Here is a 25,942-nt window from a genome sequence, read left to right on the forward strand (position 1 = left end):
ATGGGGAGGGGAGAAGTGAGACTTTATCTGCCCTGAACTTCAGGTCCAGGGCAGGGCTTCTTTCTTCTCCCTTTGCATCCCCAGGCCAGCATGGGCATCAGGGTGATGCCTCCTATGAGGGCAGCCTGCAGGCAAGAGCTGGATGTCTGGACTGTGCAAGTGACTGCCAGACCTGAGGCCTCATTCGTGTCGCAGAGCAGACACATACCCCGCTGTCTCCACGTCCAGCCTTGCCCTTCGCCCCAGCTGGCGGTGCTGGCTCCGTGCAGGCATGTGACGTGTACCGTGTGTGCTGTCGGCCACATCCTGCTCGTGTCTCTGTGGGAGAGGCACCAATGGCTGGGGCCCCTCTCTGTAGAAGGGGCTGTTACCCTGCCCAGTGCAAAGCCAGAGGAGCCTGAGCAGGGAGGGGACCTGGCTCTACAGAGCCCCAGGTGACCCCAGCCAAGCATGGAAACACCAAGTGGCTCAAGGACCGCCATGGGACATTGCCCTTTGTGTGGGGCATCCACAACGGTATTGCATGAGGAATTGTTGCAGTACTGGATATGAGCCTTTCTGCTTCCCGTTGTTCTAAGATGGAACTTACAACTTTGTGGAGATAAAAAGAAGAAGAAAGGATGAACGCGTGTCCACCCTATTCAATAAGACATCCAGGGTCATCCACGGCTCTGGACATAGAAGGCAGAGCAGAGAAACAACTTCTTTAGGTGAGCAAATCTCTTGCAAAGGTTGGAAGCCAAAACAAGAGTTGGAGTGAGCATAGGGACGATGCAGTTATTTCACACTTGAGATGATAAATTCAGCTGGCTTGCAGATCCAGCGAAGACCCTTGAGTGCTGCTCTGCCATATACCCACAGGTCCCTCCATCCCCTGCCAGGACATGGTGAGCTGGCACTTCCTGGCTGGTAGCTGACATGGCCTCTTCCTGGGTGCCACCATGTCCCTTGCCTGCCTAGGAGAGCATGGGTTGAGCTGTGGCTCTGTGTCATATCTTTGTCCCACCTGGGTCTCCTCCTTTGACTCCAAGACCCCACGCTGGTGCCTCTCTGTCACGCTCCTGTGAGTACCCTTGGCGCACAGCAGTGGGGAGTGCCCCTGTGCCTCTGCCCTGGTCTGCTGGACCAGGGTGGATGGGCTATCAGAGCTCAGTCTTTCCATCAGCCAGTGGCACTGGGTTGTGGTGGGAGTCAGGCTCTTCTGCTGCTTTTGTGGCATCTCTGCTCCCTAGCTGCCACCTGGAACCAGAGGCTGGGGTGGTGGGCTCAGCTTGCCCATGTTCTGCAGCCCTGGCTCTAGGTTTGAGCACTGTTTCACTTGTGGGTTGCTGTGGTGTCCATGGGTTCTCAGTGCCCCCCTGAACAAGGACAGGCAGGACATGCTCTGCCTGCACAGCCCAGACACACGTCCAGCCCCAGGCCCTGTGGAGGCTGCGCTGGGGTAGGGATGTGGCATGTACCCAGAGCCCCTTAAGGAAAAGACCATCCCTCAAAAACGTATTTTCTAGTATGGGGGTTGGGGAAAGGGATTAGACAGGAGGAATTATCTTTTCTCTTGCAATTACCAGATTCCGGGTGCAGAAGCTGGGCTGGCTCCATCAGCTGTTTTCAGTGCAAGTCTTGGCTGTGGAGTCAGATCAAGCTCGATGGTCACCTGCAGGTCCTGTGGCTGCCAGGAGCCCTGCCCTGGGTCCCCAGCTGGGAGTGCCACCTTCTCAAGGCATTTTCCAGGGAGCATCCTGAAGGTCCTGGGCAGCCTGTTCTAGGCAAGCCTGTTTAAGTCAAGGACTAGATGCTCTCCACCCTCAGCAAGGTGGTGTGCTGCACTTCTGGAGTGGCTTCCAGCAGTAACCAACCATGGTCTCTGTTAAACAGCCATGCCTATGAGAAAATACAGAAAGCCCTGAAAAAGAAGAAAAACAATGATAAAACCAACCACAAATCCTCCTCAAGACACACAGGTTCCTTGTAAGAGGTCAGATCCTGATGTTAAGAGGAACTTTCCACCATTTTCTGCTTTCCCTCAGCACCTAGGCAATTCTCAGCGCCACTGTGTATGTGGGAGGTGCCTGGTTTTACTGTCCTGGCGAAGACCTTCCTTAAAATTATGGGACCTACCTAGAAGGAAGCAGCTTTGCAAGCAGGAGCTGGTACCTGGCTGATAAATATCACTGCACTTCCAGGTGAAGGTCAGATAAGTGATGACACAGCAGGACCTGCGTTGCCCAACAGCATGAGGAGCAGCAGCTCAGAAGCAGGGACCCACTTGTCAGCATGTGTTGAAGCTTGGCAGAAATCATGTGGGCTGACAAGCTGGAGAGCAGAAAAGGTCGCAGGGTTGGGGCATTTCACAGAATCACAGAATGGTTGGGGCTGGAAGGGACCTCTGGAGATCATCTAGTTCAAACCCCCTGCTAAAGCAGGTTCACCAGAGGAGATTGCACAGGAAGGTGTCCAGGCAGGTTTGAATGTCTCCAGAGAAGCAGACTCCACAACCTCCCTGGGCAGCCTGGGCCAGGCTCTGCCACCCTCAAAGTAAAGAAGTTTCTCCTCATGTTCACATGCAGCCTCCTGTGTTTCAGTCTGTGCCCGTTGCCCCTCACCCTGGCGCTGGGCACCACTGAACAGAGTCTGGTCCATCCTCTGACACCCACCCTGAGATATTGATCCATTGATCAGATCCCTCTCAGCTTCTCCAGCTCAACAGCCCCAGCTCTCTCAGTGTCTCCTCATCACAAAGATGCTCCAGACCCCTCAGCATCTTTGTCGCCCCTCACTGGACTCCCTCCAGTAATCCCTTATCCTTCTTAAATCGGGGAGCCCAGAACTGGACACAGACTCCAGATGGGGCCTCCCCAGGGCAGAAGGGGAGGAACAACCTCCCTGACCTGCTGGTCACACTCTTCCTTATGCCCCCCAGGTACCGTTGGCCTTCTTGGCCACATGGGCACATTGTTGACTCCTGGTCAACCTGTTGTTGAGCAGAACTCCCAGGTCCTTCTCTGCAGAGCTGCTTTCCAGCAGGCCAACCCCCAACCTGTACTGGTGCCTGGGGCTGTTCCTCCCCAGGTGCAGGAAAGCACAGCCTCCTTTCTTTTGGTGTCCAAGGTAAACTGTGTACTGGTATTTTCATCTCTTTGGAAATTAGATGAAGGGACCAAGCAGCTTGACAAGAGAAAAAAATCTCATATGCTTTAGGCTTGCTCAGCATTGTGTATGTTGGATCTGTGAGCTTCTACAGTTGACGGGGAGGTTTGGGTGCCTACAGCAGGAGGTGTTGTATTGTGCTAGGTGAATCATTAACTTGCAGAATAAGGCTAACAGGTTACAGCATGCATGTCTGCATCACTCCCAGCGTGGGCAGTCAGGGCGGGCCATGCAGCCCTCTCCGCCTGGTGCACAACAGCCCATGGAGTCCTTCTGCTGGCAGGGCTGCAGCCTCTCTGCCCTGGACTGCAGCCACCTGCAACACATCAGCATCATTTTATAGCTCAGCGAAGGGGTAGCAAGTGCAGAACAAGCCTAAAAGCTTGAGGTTTCCTCCTTGAACTCCGCACATCTCCCGATAAAGCCAGTTTCACAGGTTTTGGTAAAGCAACTAGCCAAATCCAGTTGGCCTTGGGCCCCAGGGGATATCCACTTCCTGCTAGAGCTGCAAGCAGACCCTGGGCTTCTCCTGGCTCAGTCCAATGAAATGGTTGTTGTGGTTCCCCTTTGTGATCCCGGTGCTCTCCAGGGACATCCAGTGGCACCCAGGACTAAGGCTGTGCCAGCCCTCGGTGCACCTACACGGGCTTTGCCTTGTGCTCAGCGCTGCTGACCAGCCTGTTCCTGCCGCTGGGCCTGTTACCAGCCGTGTCTGGGCCAGCCCCGCGCTTGGGATGGCACATCCCGCATGTGAAGCGTTGCCTGGGGTTGCCCTGCAAGTGAAGCAACTCTGGCGTGTTTTCCTGCTGCTGCTGCTGCATCCATGCGGTGTAGGCATCGGTTTCTCTCACAGGTCTCCAATGGTTTCTGCCCGCAGGATGACCCCTTGGGCTCCATTCGTGCAGCCCTGCCCCACATGCTGGGGATGGAAAGCAGCGTGATCATGCTGCACCTGCCATGGGGACAAACCCAAGGGGAAAAGAGGTGGGCTGGGGTGGGTGCTGGGGGTGGACAGTGGGGCTGGGTGGGTGCTGGGCAGCACCGCCCGGGGCTGTCCCTGGCAGGATGCTGGAGGATGCCGGTGCGTGCTTCTTCTGGGAGCAACTGGCAGAAGGAGCTGGACAGGAGCGTGAGGAAGGGCAGCTGCCAGGCTTTGTGCTCCCTGGGGACACTCGGGGCTCCCAAGGGGCCAGAATGGGCTTTGCTTCCTAACTCGCCCCATTCTCATCAAGATTCCTGCTCTGACTTCACATGCACGTAAGGGTATATTGGATGAGCTTTGTTTCCCATCCTGCAAAGTCGACACTGGCTTTCCTGGAACAGATGAACAGGAATCTTTTCTAGAGCTGAACAGAGACACCTTGTGAGCGCTGGCATTCGGCTTTTCCTGGATTGCTCCCTCCAGCATACGATGATACTGTAGATTTTTGTGGAGCACTGTCGGGAAGTTACTGTCAGGGAGAGTATTCGTTCCTGCTTCTGGACAAATACATTGTCATGATTTTCTTGCATAATGCCCACTTGATGTGGAGTTGTTTCCCTTGGCAGGCTGTGCTGTTGCTGTGTGTGATGCTGTCTATGGGACTGAGCGAGGAGCTGTGTGTGCGGGGGCAGTGGAGCTGGAGAGGGAGCTGGGTACCTGTCCTTGCACGACCAGTGAGCTTTTGGAGACGGGACTGTGCTTCGGGTTTGCATTTGTGTATTCCCTGAGCGGGAGCCCAGAGCCGCCATAATGGTAACGAACAGCCCTCTGTGCGTGTGCGAGCGAACACCACACCCCGGGCAGCACAGCACAGCCCTGCCCGCCAGCCCCGCCGCCAGCACCCGAGGACAGCCCGGCCTCGCCTGGCACGGCCCGGCCCCGGTTCGGCTCCGCTCGGCCCGTTCGGCTCCGCTCGGCTCCGGCCGCGGGCGCCGCCTGAGGCCAGGGCCGGGTGCCGTGCGCGGCGGGGCCGGGGCGGCGGCGGGGCCGGGGCGGCGGCGGGGCCGGGGCGGCGGCGGGGCCGGGGCGGCGGCGGGGCCGGGGCGGCGGCGGGGCCGGGGCGGCGGCGGGGCCGGGGCGGCGGCGGGGCCGGGGCGGCGGCGGGGCCGGGGCGGCGGCGGGGCCGGGGCGGCGGCGGGGCCGGGGGCTCCTCCCGTCTCGCGGGCCGCCGGGGCAGCTCGGCGGCCTCTCAGCCGGGCTGCGGGGCGGCGGCATCTCCCCTGTGGGCGGGCCGGGGCGCCTGGCCGGCGTCTGCGGGGGGTCCCGGCCCTCCCTCAGCAGGCCCGGGCAGCTCCGGCCCTGGGGCTGCCTCCCGCTGGTGGTTGTCTGGCGGGGGCCGGGGGACGCCGGGGAGACGGGCGGGTGCGGAGGGAAACGGGTTTTTGCCGGTTGTAGCCGCGGGGCTGCAGGACCCGCCGCGGCCGGGGTTGTCCCCACGGCCTGGGCCCCGTCACGGGCCGCGACGCAGCCCCGCGCGGGCTCCCGCGGCAGCCCTGGGGCAGGGCCTGTGAAGCCTCAGGCCGGTGCCGGTGACATTTCCAGAGCGGCGGCTGAAGCGGAGCGGCTCCGAGTCCTCCCTGAGCCTGCTCCGAAATACCGGCTGCATTGGAACGGGCGCTCCCATCAGCCATTTTCTGACTGTAGGAGATACTGGTAGGAAACGTGTTCTCTCTGCAAATGTCCTCTAGAGGAAAAACCGCATGCAGTCTTCTTGCATGACACAGAGAGACGTGGTGAAGGGTTTTAGTAATTTACCTTGGAATCTCCTGCTTTCCTAGGCTGGCATTCAGGGAGAAAGCAGGATGTCATTGAAACCATTTACCTATCCATTGCCTGAAACAAGGTTTCTTCACGCAGGCAGGCTTGTGTACAAATTTAAGATCCGGTATGGCAACTTCAGCAGGTAAGCGTGTTAAAGTCTTCCTGCAGTTTGATGGCTGCACGTAGCAGTGAGTTAACATGAGACCTTAAATTCAGATCCTGTGGGCTCTTCATTTCCTGCCCTCTTTCACTGGCCATGAAAGTGGTCCCTTAAAAGTTGCTCCTGCACTTGCACATGCTGAGCATTGGCCTGAGAGAGTGATTTGAGCTGTAAAAAAATAAAAAAAAAGCTGGTGTTTCACTACCATGTGTGGATGTTGTGGTTTGGTGGAAAAAGAGGCAGTTTTTACTTAAAGTATTTGGAAATTTTGTGTTTTACTGGGAATCTCTAGAGCCTTTGTGGTGATTTATCCCCAGCTAGCACCTAAGCCCCACATGGCCACTCACTCACTGCCCCACAGTGGGATGACGGAGAGACTTGGAAGGGTGAAAGTGAGAAAACTTGGGAGCTGAGATAAAGACAGTTTAATAAGTAAAGTAAAAGCTTTCTGTGGAAGCAAAGCAAATAAGGGATTAAATCACTGCTTCCCAGTGGTGGGCAGGTGTTTAATTTCCAGGAAATCAGGGCTCCATAACACCTAATGGTTAGTTGGGAAGATGAACGCCAAAATGCAGAGCCTCCCCCATTCCTTCTCTTTCCCCCAGTTTTATTTCTGAGTGCGACATCCTACGGTCTGGAACATCCCTTGTGTCAGTCGGGGTCACCCGTCCCAGCCTTGTCCCCTCCCAGCACCTTGTGCACCCCCAGCCCACTCACTGGTGGGTGGGAGTGAGGAGCAGGAAGGGCCTTGGCGCTGTGTGAGCTCTGCTCAGCAGTCACTGAACACCCCTGTGCTATCAGCACTGTTTGCAGCACAAAGCCAAAACTTAGCTCCATCCAAGCTACTACAGAGAAAATGGCCTCTATTCCAGTCGAAACCAGCACTGCTTTGGAGATCTGTACTCAACATATGTACTTATTTTTTGGCTGTCTGCTGTTAGCAATGTGCCTTTCCCTGGCCTTGGAATCTGTCATTCCAGTGTGGATGTAGGCAAAGTCTTGGAAACTCTCACTGGCTGTTGGCAGTAGATATTTGTTGTGCTCTCAGGACTTTTTCTCTCAAGGTTCCATTTTCACTGCTACTCCTATTTCCGTTGTATCAGTGGCAGACCTGTCCTGTTGTTTTCAAACAACAGCGTGCCTCTCCTGTAGACAGAGGGGCTGAGCAGGACTTTTAAAATAAGTGCTTCTCCCAGTTTCTAGAAGGCACCGTAGTGGCAAGCCTGAGAAATGAGAGTGAGAGTACTGGAAGCTGTGGTACTGCTGGCATGCAAGGAAGAGAAAGGAAAACAGCCTTTGGTTGTGCAGGGGCCGACGTACAGGAGGGTCTTGGGAGGTGACGGTGGTGTGGAAAGTGTCAAATTGGAAGTTCTAGTTAGCAGCCAGCAAAGTAACTAAAGCACAGGGTGCCAAGTAGTCTGGTCAGATGCCAAACAAATTAAGAGGATGATTTTCTAGAGGTGAAAAAAAGACCTTCCCCAAGGGTATTGCCCTGGAGGAATCTGCTTGTGCCTACGGGTCAGACGCACAGAGATAATGGGAAAGTGCTTTTGCGAGTGGGCAAAACCTTGACCAGCTCACTTAAGGAGCTGTGGGGCTTTTAATTTGTGAGGAGACTCAGAATCCTGGGGGCTCCAGACTGTAGTAATCACAGAAGCTTGAGCTATTCTGGCAAAAGGAGATGGAGCTGCTCAAGTTTAAGGGTGGTATTTCAAACCATGTGCGTCTAGATTGTATCTTGTGGAAGGAGTGTTCTGTAGGGCTCAAACTTGGTCTGAAAGTTTATGATTTGTTGCTGTCTCAGCCTCTGATAAATTATTAAGAATTATAGTATTCATAAATATTAATAAAAAAACCCCAAAGCATAATCTGTCTCCCTGTGTATGTCCTTCGAGGCTGTGATCATCAGCAGATAGCAGTTCAAGGTCGATGCCCTCAAAGGCTTTTGGGAAGTCTTGAGGTCGAGGTTAAATCTCTTTTCAGTTGGTGGCAAATGTGCAGAAACTGGAATCCTTTTGAGTCACCAAGTGTCACTGCATCAGAGAAACAGGCATTGTGCCATCCCAGCCCCCCTGTTTTCCTGGCAATGAGGTTACAGCAGGGCTAATATGCTGTAGGCAGTGATTCAAGCATCTGCCTTGGGAGAGGTTTGATGAGTGTGAGTGGATTTCCTTTTGCAGTCAGCTGTGCGCAGATGTTGCCAGAGCCTGGGTTTGTTCTGTCAGCTGAAGAAGAACTGAAGAGAATGTGCTATGAACATCATGCCACTTAGACCATCTCCACACCCAAAGCTACAATAAGTCTTGTGCCACACTTGTCTCATTTTTCCTTTGTTGAAGTAGGTTGGCTCTTTGAAATTCTGTTGCATGCCTTGATTTTGGGTTGAATTGATGAGTTGAAACATAATTGGTTCTTCTGATTGGCGTTTTCCTGGAATAGTGTCAGATCCAGGAGGGATAACCTTCCTCCTTGTTTTGTTCTCTGGGTTGATTTTGGAGAGTAACGCTTGTCTGTGGTGTTTTATCGTGTAGTGTCAGAAGATCCTTGAGATGCTGCTCTTGTCTGTGACTAAACTCTTTCCCTCAGTGTAATTCCTTCGGAAGGCACTTCCAGTAGTGTGCATATGATTCTGAACAGCCTGCAGGTGTTTGATCTCGAGCATGACATTTGTTTGAGTTTGGCAGTCTGTCATTGCCCCTGCGTGTCTCACCATTTGTGTGCATTGCAGCTCTTGCAATTCATTGTTATACTTGAGGGAACAGGACGTGAGACTTTTGCAGCACCTTTGAGTTTCATAATAACTTCTGGAACTAGTGGTGAGCTCATCAAGTTGGTTTTTCTATCAGTGTGGTCAAACATAGCAAAAGCAACTTGTTTTACACCGCAGCTCGTGAAGTTCTTCCCCATCGTGTCATGGCTGTGGTGAATTTGTTCAAAGTGACTGGATTCACTCCAACTTCATAAGAGAGAGGAAAGGAGTAAGTCCTAAGTGCATCCATCACCTTATGCCCAAAGCAATGACATCAGTCAGGATTTGGGAAACAAAACTCCTTTTGCCCACAGTAAGATTGTGATCCAAGGACAGGTTCTCAAAAGAACATTGAAAGAGTTGGAAGAGCTGATCCCAGGGCTGATTATCTATACACGTGTGCAGGCTTTTGCTAGAGTGAGGTCATCTTCACTGAAGGTCTCTCCAAATCCCCTCCTTGCCATGAGACCCTGTCTGGTGCCTTGCTTTCTACCATTCTTACTTCCTTGTTTCCTCATCACCGTGGAAATGTCCTTTCCTGAATTGTACTTTTTGTTTCCCTGCTGATTCATGAAAACTTCATGACCACAGCATAAGTCTTGGGTGGCTGCTATTTGTCCTTTTGCTGTGACGTGCTGTGTAATTCCATTCATGAGCTTGTTCTGCATCAAGCAAAGAGAACGCCTTTCTGAAGAGAAAGGAAAGTTCTCATCTCTGACCACGTTCTGGCTGTGGCCTCTGAATGTTGGAGCGATAAAGGACTCAGCAAAACAATTCGATTCAATGTGAATCACGCTACAGCCATTTATTACAGAAACAAGCCTCCTTATATATGCAACTATATTCTAATCACGCGTCCACGCTCCAAGCATGGATTTGCTAAATGAGTATCATGGGCTGTCCATGTGCTGGAGTCTCCTTGATGATACGTCCGATGATTCACGCCACGCCAGGACCCTGATTGAGGAACGCCCCTCTTTCTCACAGCAGATTCTGTTCTCAGCTTCTCGAAGCGGCCTTGAGGTTCCTTTGAGCCTGACTAATTCAGCAACAGATCTTTATCTATCAAAACCCCTCCACATCTGAATGTGGGGGATATGAGAATGGCTGCCTTACCAGGCCGTGTGCCAGAGGAATACTTGCATGCCATCGTTCCTTACACTCCCCTTTGTTTCTTTCTTTCTTTCCAAGTGACATTGATGTGATTTGTTTACTTTTAGTGGCTTCACATTTTATTTAAGACCTACTCTCTCCCTGTGCATTTTATTGTTGGCCGATACATAGCAGCAGGCAACTTTTGAGAAGATGGCTTACAAAAGATGTAGGTAATATTTGGGAACAAAGTGTGGTGCAGACAGTACCCAACTCCCAGCATCACAGGGCCCAACTCCAGTGCTGTGAAGGCCCGTTCCTCTGCCGTTTGCACTGTGGAGGAGATGAAGAGACACATCCTGCCAGTTCCTTCGTTTAGTCCCTTGAGCAGAGTGACATCGCAATAGGCTGAAAGACAGAGGTGCTGGTTTGTGGGCAGCTTGTCAGAAAGCTGATCCCAAAAATGACTGAGGGTTGACTGGAAAGATCTGATCTCTCTTCCATTGTATCCTCAGACTCACAAAATGCAAATGGACAGAAAATTCACTGTTCTTATGGAATAATGGATGTTTTTTAAGAACAATAAACTGCCTACTATGTATGTTCTCTGTGCAATGGGAGTGATGTTTTGTTGCTGTTTAAACTCTAACAACGAACATGTCTCCTTTGCTGTTTGATTGTGGTGGGACTAACTCTCTCTTTGTTTCACAGCGTTCCTGATCTGGACAACACTGAAAGGGCTGTCAAAGAGTTAGAGGTAGGAGATGAAGCTGGTCCATGGGACCTTAGCTGGATGTTAGGCCGAGCAAATCTTCTGTTTGTTATGGGACTGAGGACATTTTGTCAAATGCATCGTTTCAAATGCAACTGATGGGGAACTTTTCTGGAGAGGAGGGTGAAAAAAATGAGGTAAATGAAAAATACCATCAACAGGCAGAATTAGCATAGAAGAGCCACGCTTTTATTTGAGACATTTCAAAGAAGCTACTGACCGTTAAAGCTGGACAAAGGACAACTCCTGTTTGTTGAGCTGGTTGCACCCTGTTCCTTCCCAGTTCCTGTTTGGATTCATTCTGCATTAGGACTTTCCTGTGGTTCCTCTCTCAGCCTCAGACCTGGCCACTGCTTTTAACTTCTCTGGCTTGACCAGCAGTCAAACCTTCCTGTTTTTTCAGGAGCGGTGGCAGTTCTGGTGAGCTGTGCTAAATTGCATGTGCTTTCCTTGTAGCTGTGGAGCTAGTGGAACCTGTGGATGTTCTTTTAATGATGCCATTACTTTGTGACTGAGCTTGGTCACAAACAATGAGTCCTGTTGTTGCCATCTTCTTCCTCAGACAGAAGAAAGCCCCTTTCATTTCCAAGGAAATGAGTCAAATGTGTTGCCTGCTTAAGAATGCTCCTGCTACTTAATTTTTAAAAAATCTTCAGAGTACAGTAATAACATTATGAATATTATTGAAAAATGTTCTGATTTTAGTTGATATGGAAAATTATTTTTTTTTCCTTTTTCACTTTTGAAACTATAGAAAGGTATTACTAGAAGAAGTTTCCCGTTTGTAAAGCAGGAGTTTGTTTGGGCTGAATGACAGTTCCTTTGTAACTGGGTCAATACTCAGAAAAAGAGGAATATGTTTATTTTTGAAACAGGTCAATAGTACATGTATTTTGCTAGGAAAAAAAAGAGACTTCCTACATTTAAAACTTCTTAAATTTAAAAACACTCCTCCACTCTCCATAGTACTGCTCCTATGGCATTTCAAGATGAAGATATTAATTCCCTTAAATTTCTCTGAGCCTGTAAGTGCAGCACACTCTAAGGTGATAGGAGGGAGTGGGGCAAAGAAGGGGAGGAGGAAAAGCAAAATATCCAGAACTTGCTCTTCCTTGATTCATGCAAATTGTAAAGTAAATTTAATTTTTTACCAAGCCTTGGAACCATACTTGTCAGTGGAATTGTGGCTATATTATTAATATTCTTTCTCCCTTTTTTTTTTCTGGCCTCTTCAGGAAGCGGTTCGAGTAATCCTTGGAAATCTTGATGATTTACATCCATTTTCTACAGACCACTTCACTATCTTTCCTTGTATCCTTTATTTCCTACTTGTAAAATAAGAGATTCAATGACTTGTAGCTGTTGGTCATTGCTTAATTTGACATTCATGTCTAGTAGTGTGTAGATCTTTACCTGGAGGATGACTCATTTGAGCTTTGCAGTTTTACATTAGCTGAAGATCCTCCTCAGCTGTTGCCTGCACCAGAAAACTGATGTGAAGAGAGTGTTCTGCAGTGTTTTCGGATGCACACCGCTGCGTTCCAAAACAGATTTACCCAGAGAAAATGAAGGTGTCTATATAAAGTCACAGGAAGACCACCTAATGCGATTGCAAGCAAAGCTAGTGCATTGCTTATAAAGATGAATAGCCCATGAAACAGCCCTTACAGGCTCAGCAATTTTGGCCTGTTAGTAGAGAAGACTGCAGTAGTTTTTTTGCAAGGTACATTAGGTACATTAGGATTAAATCACTTTCATGAGCCTGTGAGATTGGATTGTACCTGCAAAGCTGTCTTCAGTCTGTACAGCAAGAAGTTTGAGCTTGAACTTGAGGGAATGGGACAGTGATCCTCTGAAATCTTATGTTGCCTAGAGGGATGTTGAGTATAAAAGTTGGGTTTTGGGTGGGAGCAAATGTGCATGTATGCTTACACACCCACAGGGATGGTTGAGAGAAGCCAAAAGCACCTCCAAAAGTGAGTTTGATGAAGGGAAGTAGTTGAGCTGAGGTAGCTGGAAGACCAGATGGGCTTTTGAACACACAAAGTCTGCAGGACTGTCATCCAGTTATCCTGATCACCTCTTCAATGTAGTTTATGAAGTCTAGAAATAGAAGTGAAGCAAATGTCCTTCATCTAGTGTTCACCTGATTTTGCACATTCCCCTTACTGCTTTGGGACCAGCTACCAGAGTTTTTCCTTCTTCCCTAAAGTTTACAGGGGCATTTGGCTGCCGTCAGTCTGGCCTGCTATCACAAGACAGCGCTGTAAAAGCTTTGTGCCATTGCATAACATAGGCATATGGAAGTTACTATTAAAATGTTTGCATGTGCAGGTTTTGTTGAGTGTAGTTTCCTGGGGATTTCACTTTTGGTTGTAAGTGCTGAGGCATTTGGGGTTGGATTATTCTGGCCAGCAGCTTTACTACAGGCTCCTCCTCCTTCTAGATGTTTTTTCATCCAAGTGCATCAAGGGCCAAGCTAGCTAGCGAGCTTTCATCTCGTGCTTCTTTCTTGTGCAACTGGGCAGAATTCAGCTGCGTCTACTGCATATCCTGCAGTTTATTAATATAAACTGACAATAATTATATGAAAGAAATGGTAACCGTCAAGTAATGTTTCTCTTGTAGCTGCTGTAGTGTAAAGGGTTAAGAAGAAGTTACTCTCCTGATGCTCTTTTTGAGGAGAAAAGGAAGTTAGTTGAATGAGAAGCCTTCTCAGGCCTAAAGGTGTGTCAGTTAGTGAATCAGATCAGGCTCTCTGGCATCACCTCCTGTGATTCTGGGTGCCCAGGATTAATGAACTCCCACGTGCTTCTGCCTCCAAGTCATTCCCTTCCAGTCTTGGGAGACTGCATTGTTACCACACCTCCTAGAAGGAGACAAGAACGAGCTCCTCCTCTTTCTCTGTCAGAAGCAGGTACATGTGGCAGCAACTTACTCCTGTTCCTGCCAGAAAGAGAAAGTAGCCAAGAGCATGGTCAGGCAGGCAGCACCCAAACAAGCCTCCTTGTTGGTTCGCTTCGCGAAAGGTCAGCTGGTTTTGCCTGCATGCTTGAGGAGTGTTTGATTTACGAACCTGCATTTCTAGGGCTTGGAAGTTCATCCACATGCCCAGCCAGCACTGGGCCCTGATGATAGCTGCAAGCTCAGAGGCCTGGCATGGTGAGTTATTGTGCGCTTTGTGTGTTGTGCTGTAGCACAGCTCTTAGTTAATCACCAGCTGTGGGAGTCCTTGAAGCCAAACTCAGATGAGCAATTTCACCCCTTAAAGGAACTGATTGTGTCAATGTTTTGCCTAGGCAAACCTTGGGCTTCGTCTCCGGTCCTCTGGATGTTAGTTTCTGCTAGCAAATGGACTAAAGGTATTAATTTTACCTGTTTCTTCCTGAGATCAGAGGCACGTAAGGAGACTGCTGTATGGTGTCATCCATTCTTCCACACATGAGCTCCCAGGTGTCAGAACTGCACCAGCCTGAAGGAATGTCTGTAACTGTGGCTCTTGTCATGTCAATTATCTTTTTTCCTCCCACTTTGAACCATGAAGAAAACATAATGGTGCTACTCCTATGAATCCTAGTGCTTGACAAGTTTAAAAATAGTTTTTAAGATACTTTTTAGTTAGGAAAGCTGATGGGGTTTTATTCATAGGGTTGGAGACCTTGGCGTGTTGTTTGTTGCAGGGGAATGTGAGGATTGGAGCCAGATACAGTTAAGGAAACACAACATTACTGATCCAAGTGACTGATGGGAGAGTACCACTGGGATGAGTGTTTCTTGTGATGTGTTACTAGGGCTTTTTCACAAAGTTCATACCGACAGGTTGTATTTGCTGCCTTAGACACATGTGCAGTGTGGTATGACTGTGGAAGCTTATGAGAAGACATTGTCAGGACTCCTGCTCCTTTGAAGTGTTAGTGCTGTGTTCTTAAGTCTTATCATCATTCTCAGATTTGAGTAAATGGGAGAGAGTATCAAAGATGAGATTCAAACATGAGAATGTCCATCTCGTGCCTTATCCCTACATTTGCACTATGTATCTAGAACTCAACTCGTTTCAGCAAAACATGTCATGTGGTAAGTCATTATGGTTATATTTGGATAACTTCTGGAAACATATATATTATCTATGTCTCGTTTTTCCCTTTCCCTTCATCTGCTCTGTTTTAGAATTAGAGGGAACAAAACTGCGTGCAGTATGGCTGTACCGTGGATTTGAAGTAGAGTGTAACAATGTTTTATCTTTGTCCTGTGTTCCTTTTCTAAAGTGGCCTGAATCCTGCTTTGCCTGTTCAACCACTGCTGATTATTCTGCTGGTATTTTTATGAAGCAACGCCCAACCTTTGTCATTTAATGTCAGTAGGCAGGCTGGAGCCAGCACGCATGTTTTCCTTCTGTGTGTTTGACTACATTTGTGAACATTGAACTTCACACTCCTTGTGTCTATTTTCCTAAACAAAGAATGCATTTTTTTTACTAAATAGTGATAGTGATAATGGTAATAATGTCTTTTGTATGGTTAGCAACTGTCATTGCCTCACTAGTATCTCATTTTCTAGGAATTCCCTGAACAGCCTTAGGCCACAGCTGAGACCTCCGTGGGTCTCTACATTTAAACCCCCTGTTGTGAAAACGAGTGTTTATTCTTACTGTTTCCTGTTCTGACTATTTGTCCGTGAGAAAACTTGCTGTTTTTTCTTATGAATGTTTAGCAGATAATCTGGTCTCCTTCATAAAATGGACAACTAGTCATTTCTTAGTCCCACTCCTTTGCTTGTGTGTAGCGTCCCCTACCAAATGTACCATGTTTGGATGTAAAATCTTCTAAACGTGAGAATTCACTCACTGCCACGTACACCTTGTTCCGGTATTTAATTGCCCTCCTCAGATAGTTGTACAGTGTTTCTATTTTAAATTCTGCACAGCATAATGTGCTCATACTTTCAGACACTGATGTTTTCAGTTTCTGTTGGCAGGGATTTTTCTACAAGAAAAATCAGAGATTAGCTGACCAATATTGTGTGGAGATTGTGCTCCAGATGTCCTTGTATCTTCCATCTGGTGTCCAAAGCACAGAGTGATGCTGAGAGTTCTTCAGTTCCTTTTTCTTTTCTGAAGACTCCTTCAACTTCTTCAGGAAAAGCGGTTGTCCCCATCCCATCGCATATGGTGTTCATAGCCCAGAGTTCTAGTTCTGAAAGAGCTGCATTTGCGGGTTTTCGATTTCAACATATCATATGCAAGTCCAGCATTGTTTCTAACTAGTTTATCTTGTTCTCACAAAGTGATGTGCGATACAAAAATGTACTTTTAAATTGGTTAAAGAAAGTCCAGTCTAAATATTCACCAAATTTTGTAATACTTCTGTTACAGGTAAAGACATAAACAAGGCCGGTTATGAGCGTGTAAGTTGTGTGCGTCGTTTTGTTTTGCTTTGTTTTTAATTTATATTCTAAATAATCTGGAGAAGCAGCTTATATGTAGGCAATGCTACAGTTCTCCTATTTCTAGGTGTGAGTTGGGCAGTGTAAAGTGGCACTGAGTTCTCACCTAGAACCATCTGAGTTGAGAGGGATCTTCCTGTCAGTCCCAGCGGACTTGGAGTGAAGTCCTGCCTCGGGACCGAGGGCCCTGCTGGCTTCAGTTCAATGTATTAATATTTTCTACAAGTCTGATCTGTGCTGTCCAGTGGTTTCTTCATTGTGAAAGTCTGTATGAGGTCAATATTGGTGAATAATTAAGGCATTTCCTAGGTACCGAATATGTCATAAATAACAAAGTTAAGCTTCTTTGGAAAGTTTTAGTTTCATGTGAGCTCAGGCTGAGTTTGTTTTCAATGTGAGGAAGTGTCTGAAGATGGAGTGAATAAGAGAAGATGTCCTGTCCAAATTCCCCAAAAGAATTTTTTCTCTCTCTGCTAGCATTACATTCCTAGGCCCTCCTCTGAAAATGGAGCAAAGAGGATGTCCTGGAAAGCAGTATTTTTTGTTTAAAACTGTTGAGCATAGTTCTCTGCATGGCCTCTCAGTGCTTATGTTCTGTTTGAATAAGGAAGCTAATCTTTTATTCCTGAATCATTTTTTGGTTTTCATTGTGTAAATGAGAACAATTTTGTGGAATATGAATTAATTCTTAATTTTGTTCCAAAATAGAAAAGTTGGAATCAATTTTTATCAATACCAAGTTTGCAATGTTTTGAAGGTCAAGAAAAGAAATGAAATGTCAGAAAGTCATGCATTGAAAGAGACCATGAAGAGGAAAAGAGTGGAAGTCAGAGCAGAGAGCTCATGCCCACAGTCGGGTCTGAACAGGTCAGCTGACTACAAAATAGTCTTCCAGGGCACATGTCAATGCTTTTAGTGTCTCTCGTACCTTCCTCTTATTTAATTCCTGTGTAATCCTTTGCTCCATTTTTCTTTTTCCTTTTCCTTCTCTTCTATAGATGACAGCATTTTGCCCATATTTGGAGAAAAGTTGTCCTATGCTTTCGGCTTGCCATCCTGTTGACTACAGGTCTTCCTATATAACTCCTTTATGTTAATGTGACCTGTAGAACCCCAGTGAGATGAGAACACAGCAGCTAGACAAAGCAGTGCGCTGGCTTGCTTAGCTGAGCCAGGGATGACAAGGGAAGAACTGGGAACAATTTTCTAGCTGCCTCGCAGCCAGTTCCTCTGAGTCGGCTGGTGAATGCTGTATGACAGCAAAACACATTGGAACTTAATGTTTTCAAAGTGCTTTAAAGTCTCAGGGAATTGCACATGTTGTGAGTATTATCATACATCTTTTGTATTGGTTTGTTTGGTAGCTAAACTCCTCATGGGGATTCCAAAGCAGATGTCTACCTCGCGATTTCAGGGAATCATTGAGGTTGGATGGGACCTTTGATATCAAGTCCAACCCCTCCTGCTAGAACAGGGTCACCCAGAGCAGGTTGCCCAGGATGTGTCCCCTCAGGTTTTGAGCAGACTCCAAGGGTGGAGATGCCACAGCTTCTGTGGGCAACCTGTTGCAGTGCTTGACCACAGTTGTAGTCAAAAAGTTTTCCTTGTGTTCAGATTTAATTTTGTTTTTTTGCAACTTGTGCCCTTTGCCTCTTGTCCTGCCAGAGGTGCTGCTGAGGAGAGCCCAGCTTCCTCTTCTTCATTCCCTCCCATCAGGCGTACATTGCTAAGATCCCACCGAGCCTTCTCCAGGCTTAACAGTCGCAGCTCTCAAAGCCTCTCTGCATATGAAAAGTGTTCCAGTCCCTTTGCTGTCTTTGTGGTCCTTTCCTGAGCTCACTCTGTTGAGACCCAGTCTCATCCTATGGAGCCCAGTCTGGGCAGAGCGCACAGCTTGGTCTCAGCAGCCCTGAGAAGAGGGGAGGCATCACTTCTGCTGCTGACAAAACTCCTCCTAACGCACCTCAGGATGTGGTTGGCTGCCTCCAACATGAGGGTGCAGTGCTGGCTCATGTTGGCTAACTTAGTTCTTGACTACCTTTCAGAGGCAGGCCCAAGATTAGTTATAGACTAGCAGACTTCTTTCTTTCATGGAGTGTAGCTTTTAAAAAAAAGAAAATGCCTGTCTATACTTAATATTCACAAGTATGTGGCAGACAGTCCCAGACCTAGTGTTGTGATTGGAAGTGGGGTTTTTTCACCTCTCCCCTTCCATGGTGATGTAAAAACTATGTCAAATCATCTCCCTTTTTGCCTTGTATTCTACCCAATTCCCAAATGTGTTTCAGGCAGAGATTATAACAGAACAAGTATGAAGCCAGTTCTTTTCCTGCTCATACAAATTTAGTCCTTTCATTGCTTTCCCCCTCCCCTTTCTCAGTTTCTAGTCCCAATAAAACTGCTGTAAATGAGTGAAGAATGAGACCAGGATCCAGAATGCTTTCTCATCTCTTTTAACCAACTCATGAGTTGTAGATTCATAAAATACAAGGGCAGAAAAGGCTATTTCATTATCCAGTCTGGCAGTTTTCTTTTATTGATGTATCCTGTCTCATCAGATGAGATTAAAACAGCAAATAATTCTAAAGTGTATTCTTGAGTTCAAAACTAAATTGGTGAGGCATCAACTTTAAGCCTTCTGTCATTTTTTTTCCAATTACTCTGTTAGACTGAAGAGCTTGTTCAGTCTGAGCATTGCCCCCCTACCCAGGAAGGAGTTTGTCTGCTGTAATCAGACCACATCTTATCATTTTTCCTTTTGGACAACCTCTTTTGCTCTTAATTCCTCACAGGGAATTTGAATTTGGCTTTTCTTGGGCTGCTGTTGAGTGCTGAGCTAGCAGAATCTCCAGGTGTCACTCCCCAGAGACACTGATCAGCTCAAAGACCACTGTTTTGTGTGTGAAGCCAGGATTTTTCCCCATGTGCATCACTTTGTACCTCTCTGTACAGTTTCCTGTGGCATTTTATTGTTCCATGACCAAGTAATGTAAGAACTTCCTATGGTTCTTTGCCACCTGTTCTTCCCTTTATGTCAGTAAACTTGCAGGATTTGCAGGCTTTCTCAGTTTGCTGCTCATCCCCCTTTCCATGCTGTGTAACACCTTTTTTCTCTTTAACTGTTTGTTGGTTTTACTAGAAGAACAGGAAGCCACATACTGGAATGAGTGAGACTTTGAAACGTGAGTACAAATATAGATTAAGGGTGTGGATGTTGTTGGCTACAGGTACTAAAGCCCTGATTTCTAGTGAAATACTTGAAGTCACCATTTACAAGATTGCTTTCTTTTTATGACTTTTTGTAAACTCAATTCTTATTTGTTTGCCTTATTTTTAGAACTGGAGCTGAGTGTGTTCACCGTAAGAGTAAAGCAAAGCACGGATTTGAAATGGTAAGCTATAGCACATTCAGAAGGAGACAACCACGTCTGTTTAGTCCTAGATTCTTAAAGTGGCAAGCATAAAAATGTCTTCAGGTATTTTTTCCCATTTCACCTGCATCACCTGCATTGAGACGTCTTTGATTGCTGCTCCTCAAACATAGCCAAGGGATGAATTTTACAGGGAGGTGACACATGCTTTTCTGACCGTCAGGCTAGGAACTTAAGGGGTGAACTTGGCTTCTTAGAGAGGAGCGTGAAGATTTCCCTTTGTTGTTCCCAGGAGTCCAGTCCTCTTTTACCTCAGGTGCCCTGTTGTGCAGAACTGCACGAAGAGCCAACAGTGGGTTCTGACACCTTGAGACTGGCTTCAGTGTGAATACTTGCAACTCCCCACCAGTGTCCTTTTTCTGTGCAGGTAGCCTGTCAGGCATCTCCCTCTTCTTGAAACAGTGACATGACTTTTCTCACTGTGGCACTGGAAGACAAATTTACAATAGAGTTGTTCCAGAGGGATTGGCAGTTGCTTTTTAAAACTGCTGTTCTCCAGAGCCCTCATCAGGAGCGGGAGATTCTTTTTCTCTTAGCCCAGAGGCTAAAAGGCTGCTCTGACAGCTGCAGTTAGGTGCACCCTTTAGGTAACATGGTCTTCCCTAACACCCTTGTTCTGCTCCTCCTGGCTGTTGCCCATCCTCCCAAATGTCCCAGTGCATTTCTTCCAGTTTCTGGCTACTGATACGCATGCTAAATTTAGTTCAAATCCCTGCCACGCTATCACCTTCCTGGTCTTGCTCCCTCTCCAGCTCTTTGGAGAAAGTATTTTCTGAGGAGGCAGACTCATTCCTCTTAGGATTGTCTACAAAGGAAGCCCAAAACTTTCTCAGCAAGGAGACTGCCTGGCAACTCCTCAGGAACATTCAGTACAGAAGAACTTCTCTAGAACACAAAGCCTTATTTGTCTGTAAGACCTGTATCACTTCTTTCCCGCCTCAGCTTACCTGTGCAGGATTAGTGACAGGTCTGTACACATGTCATTTCTGGCTTCTTTCCTCCGGTGCTCCAAACACGCTGTTGGTGGGATAAGGGTCATCCTCTGAAAGGTGATTGTTTATTCCCCACTTTGCTGTAATCACTGTTTCCATAATGCTTCTGCTTCTTGTACAGTGGCTAAATTTCCCAAACATTAGAGTCCTTGAAAGGTGGAGCTCCAGATTAGCCTGTTGGACCCTGAGGAGGAATGTGGTAGGTGGTAGAGACCGCTGTAACCTCATCGTTGTGTTAGCTGATGCAGGAAGACATGTCCTGAGCTACTCACAGGTAAACTGTAACTGATGAATGAATCATCAACTCAGCAAACTTCAGTTAAAGTGAGAAGAACAGATGCTCATGTCACCATGGCATATACCTGAAATTTGCACTAGTCAGGGCACTGTTACACTGAGACGGCTGTCCAGACACAAACTGTTGTGTTTATGAATACCAGAGCAGATGTAACGAGCACTGCGTGAAATGGTCAGATGACCTCTCCCTTATGTGCATTTTATGAGATCAGAGCCTGGTGCTTCTGTGATGTACTTTCCATTCGGTTTGCTCTCCATCTGGTTTCTTTCCTATTCAGGATGAGAAGAAAGAAGAGATTTAGGAAAAAAACATGTCAGTAGCACCTGTACTTCCACAGGATTCTTCTGATCATTCCTCCAGGGTTCTTGTTCAGTTTATCAGCAGTGTATGACTTTGTATCCACATCCACATGGTGTTTCAGGATGCATCTCAAGAAGGGAAGGGTCTTGTTAAACATGAAGGAAATCTGTCTACTTAGTACATGTAGGACTGACTTTACAACACGAGCACTGAATTCAGGAGGAGCACAGAATTGCCACGGTCACATGGCTGTTAAATAGATTGCATTGTCAGCTCTCATCCAGATGCCTTCTAGGCTTGTAATTTTGACAGTGGGCTGTCTGGTCAGCATGGTTGGAGTTGAGCCTGCACATCTTTCCACTTACCAAGTGCACCAGTAGAAGTCAAAGAAAGAAAGAGAGCTGAGAGATGCTCAGCCTGTTGCTGCAGATAATTTTCCTAACTCAGTTAATGCTCTGAGGCTAAACTGCATAGATCTCAGGCCATCTGAAGTTTGGTATTTTACATGAACCTGAGCTTAGTGCAAGAGAAATGCCATCAGGGAGTGGCTGTATTCTTCTCTGATCTTCTCTCTATGACACAGTTGGTTTACTCCCTCTTAAATAAGCTTACATGCTGATTTTATTGTTTGTGGTACTTTGTGTTGCTGCTAGCCTTCCTAATGTGTATTCCTGGCTCACCTCTTGCTTCTGGTGCTTTTCAGTTTTGTCCCTTCCCTGTTACTCTGTTTCCTACAACTCTGTCACAGCAGGGCTAAAGTCTAGGGCCTGCATTGTCCAGTGGCTGTTACTGCCCACAGCACCTCTGTTGATGTTTTTTAAAATCTGCGTCTGTGCCATAGCTGCTGCTTATTCTTTCACTATCTGGTATCTCAAGGTCTGCTAAATGAATTGCAACTTTATGTTAGTCCTGTGAATGTTCTGAGGAGGGAGGAGTAGAAATATGTTGGTGGAGGCCGTCCTCATAGTATCAGAAAAAAAATACTCAAGAGGGTAGGCCTTGTATTTTAATTCTTAAAGCAAGCAAACAAACAAAGATCTCCCATACAATAGAACTTTATGTTGTGTAACAGTTCTTGGCTTTTTCCTTTCAGAATTCTTTCAAAGAAAATGGGTGTGAGTTCAGTCCAGCATCCCTTACCACGGGCTGTAACCAAGTGAGTTCCTGTAAGTAACGAAATCCTGAATGGTTTCCTTTAAATTGGTAATCTTAAATCAAAAGCCACAATGATTACATTTGCATTAGTTTTCCTCGAAAAATTGTGTTTGGTGTTTTCCAGCATATGAGATCAGGAACTACAACCACTGTAAAGTGGTAGGTCACCAGTCATTTTGGCTGAGACTGTCTTCCTGCGTAACAAATTCCCATCCATAGAGCTGGGCTATGTGACTCTTTCAGAGCTGGACAGTGAGATGGGAGCCTGTCTCCAAATCAGTCTGCACTGCAATTGCTTTGAAAGCTCGTGGGTGTCACGTCAGTCCAGGTCTGGGCCCACCTCTCAGTTTCAGGGTCTGTTGTTGGGTGTGCAGGGAGTGTGGAGAGAGCAAGCTCGTGTCTCTGTTCCTGCTGCTGTTTGTTACAGGGAGACCTGTGGAATCTACCCTTGAACAAAGAGCAGCACCCGCTCAGGCTGAGGGTGCAATGCAGCTGCTGCAGCAAGTGGACCAAATGGCAAACAAAGGAAACATGGAATCAGAAGGAAGAAGTCTCTCAAAATTCTGGAGAAGGTACTAATCCTGCAGCTCTGAGCAGATAGAGTCCAGGCTATGTCCAAGCCTGTGTCAGAGGCTATGCCCGATTCTGGCAGTTCAAGTGATTCTACATGATCTTGAAGAATGGATTCCTCTTTTCTGTGGTTAAACCAAAGTCTCCCATGGCAAAGGAGTGTTCACAGATGTCCTTTTGTCTTGTGGGAAGGTGCAACATTCCCAATAAATCTTCCTCTTTTGAGCTGCTTTTGGGGAAAAAACTCCTGAGGGGGGATTACTGACCTCAGTCTCAGCCCTTATACGATGGGGCTTTTATCAGCTGAGGAGGGCCATCTACAGCCTGCTTTCTGAGGGACTAAAGCATTTCCTCTTCTATTAGGGCCTTCCTGTCCCATTAAGGTAGGTATGACCTTTATTTGGCCACTTAGCAACTGCAGCCTTTGTGACTTTGACTCCCAAAGGTACCATTTCAAATAGAAATTACAGTGACAGTGCAATTGTTGGCTGAACAAGTGCTCTAAAGCTGTTGGAGGTGTATTTGGCAAGTGCAGTCTGTCCCCATCTTTCATTATCAGTCCCCTTTTAAGTCCGGAAAGGCTGCATAAGGTCTCCCCGGAGCTTCTCTTCTCCAGCTGAACCCCCCAGCTCTCTCACCTGTCCCCCAGCAGAGCTGTTCCAGCCTCGGGTCATTCCTGTGGCTCCTCTGGCCCCTCTCCAGCAGGTCCATGAGTGTCCTGTGCTGAGGACCCAGAGCTGGACCAGCACTGCAGGGGGGTCTCACCAGAGCGGGGCAGAGGGTCAGGATCCCCCCAAACCTGCTGCCTGTGGGGCTGGGGATGCAGCCCAGGGTACAATCAACCTTTGGTCTGTGAGCGCACATTGCCGGCTCGTGGCCAATCTTTCACTCACCATCATAATGTATAGCAGTCCCTTTAACTATTGAGACTAGACCATTATGGCACAAGTTGTTATTTTTGTTCCCTCTGTCTTTTCAGTTGTCCTCTGTAGTATTTTGTGCTGGGGTTGTGTCTTTCTGGTGGACAGAAATTACCTTGTCATTACAGTTCTCAGGGAAGTATTTTAAGTATAATGTGCTCTTTTCTTTGCTCTTCTTGTTTCCCTAGCATAATCTTTTCACCACTGCAGCATCTTTTTGGTGGGAAGAACTGACCTGCAAGTACTAATTGTTGTGGAAAGGTAAACTTGTAGTGTGAATGTTGTGTTGTTTTGTTTCTCTTGTAATTCAGCTTTTTTCACACTGCTTGTCTCAGCTATTAAATGCTTTAAATGAAGTTCTATTTTGTTCACATTTTCAAAGTAATGTTCTTAAGATGTTGGATTATAGTGTCTTTTCCTTCACAATCTAGAGTTTCTGGAAAAAGCAACAAGCTTTAAGATTTTGATCCTTAAGTGTCATAAAGAGTGAATTTTCCATTTAAAAATCTTTAGATGAGATTCTAATAAACAAGTATTAACTTAGAACTGTGTGCTTTTTTTTACCAGTCTTACCAAGGCAGAAAACACTCTTTCCCTCCAAGAAAAAAGCAGAGATTTCTATTATTACATGGACTCCTGTGCTATGCTTCACAGCATTAAAAAAGTCAACATTGGTGAAAATATTTTGGATTAGATTTTACCACTGGACTACAACTTGCATAATTATTTCTGTCTTTGGTATGTAGTGGGATGCAGCTGGGAGTTAATATCTCATAGGGCATGCTCAGGCAGCTTTTTGCCATCATGCTAGCGCATTTACAATAAACCGCCTTTCTTCAGCTGCCTCCTGAGCTGAGACACTCTAAGCACATGATACATGCACAAAGCTCATCTAACTCGTAACACTGAGTGGTTGTTACTCTACCATTAGCAAAATGTGGCTGTTTAACTGCATCTCAGTGGTAATTTGTCTGGCAGAATGAGACAATGCTCTAATTGAGTCAGATAATGCATCACGTGGTATGTTTGGCTTCTTTCCACCCTGGTCCACGGGTTATACTCCCTACATACTTACGTTTTCCTTCCTGGGCTCCCATCAGCTGTGAAACAATGCTTTCTCTCCAAAAAGAAAGGAGGAGCTGAGAAACTAGTTCAATTTATCCTGTTTTCCTTAGTCCTGTCCCACAAACACTGGTAAAGGCTGAGAGCACCAGGATCCAATCCCCTCTACTGGGGGACTGTAGAATAAGACAGTGGTGAGGACCAGGAAATGGTTAAAGAGTTGACCAGATGGATGGGAAGCCCTAAGTAAGGGCAGATGTCCGTGAGCTGATCTTCAGTGCTGGTTCTTTCAAGAAGATGGTGTCCAACTTTCCTGATCTTGCATGCAGTTGCATTAAAAAGGGCATTTACCCTGCAAGAGCTGAGACTGTTGAGCGTGAAGAAAAGAAGGCTCAAGGGGCGTTATATCAATGTGTACAAATACCTGGAGGGAGAGTGCAGAGGACAGAGCCTGGCTCTTTTCGCTGGCACCCAGTGGCAGGACCAGAGGCAGAGGGTTCAAACTGGAACACAGGAGGTTCTCTCTGCACGTCAGGAAATGCCTTTTCCCTGTGCGGGTGACTGAGCCCTGGCACAGGTTGCCTGGGGAGGTGCTGAAGTCTCCCACTTTGGAGATGTTCACATGCTGTCTGGATGTAGTGCTTGGCAGTTGGCTCTAGGTGGCCTTGCTGGAGCAGGGGCTTGGACCCGATGACTTTCAGAGGTCCCTCCCAACCTCAACCACTGTGTGATTCTATGATTTCCTCAGGAGGTTGCCTTCACTTATTAAACTATCTGTATGTTGACCGATGTGTTTTCTCTTGCATTTGCCCTTCCGATTCTCTCCCCTCTCCTGCCCAGGGGGGCAGTGAGCAGCTGGGTGGGGGCTCACCCCCCTGAGGGGAGTGCAGCCTGCAGAAGACCCAGGCAGGAGCACTCGCAAAACCAGAGCCAGTTCTGTGCACAGACCTGCACCCCTCACAGAATCCCAGAGTGTCAGGGGCTGAAGGGCCCTGGAAAGCTCATCCAGTGCAATCCCCCCATGGAGCAGGAACACCCAGATGAGGTTACACAGGAAGGTGTCCAGGCGGGTTGGAATGTCTGCACAGAAGGAGACTCCACAACCTCCC

At 47.3% G+C, this 25,942-nt stretch overlaps 1 protein-coding gene across 3 annotated transcripts; it reads left to right on the plus strand.

Moving 5' to 3' along the window:
* The first annotated feature begins 5,684 nt into the window (after positions 1-5,684).
* MAJIN (membrane anchored junction protein) lies at positions 5,685-24,311 on the plus strand. 3 transcript variants are annotated; one of them, XM_082066306.1, is made up of 11 exons: positions 5,685-5,782; positions 5,908-6,032; positions 10,603-10,648; positions 11,899-11,974; positions 14,612-14,737; positions 16,035-16,066; positions 16,863-16,972; positions 19,443-19,497; positions 22,220-22,292; positions 22,709-22,853; positions 23,960-24,311. In XM_082066306.1, the coding sequence occupies exons 2-11, from the start codon at positions 5,932-5,934 to the stop codon at positions 24,003-24,005; spliced, it is 810 nt and encodes a 269-aa protein (XP_081922432.1). In that variant the 5' UTR covers positions 5,685-5,782; positions 5,908-5,931; the 3' UTR covers positions 24,006-24,311. The 3 variants fall into 3 exon arrangements, with proteins under 3 accessions (XP_081922432.1, XP_081922434.1, XP_081922433.1); XM_082066308.1 differs by having other exon boundaries at positions 5,908-6,014; XM_082066307.1 differs by lacking the exon at positions 5,685-5,782 and having other exon boundaries at positions 5,790-6,032.
* Positions 24,312-25,942: the final 1,631 nt, after the last annotated feature.

This window comes from Streptopelia decaocto (genome assembly GCF_964273445.1).
Source record: "Streptopelia decaocto genome assembly, chromosome: 15".
In the NCBI taxonomy this organism is placed as follows: Eukaryota; Metazoa; Chordata; class Aves; order Columbiformes; family Columbidae; genus Streptopelia; species Streptopelia decaocto.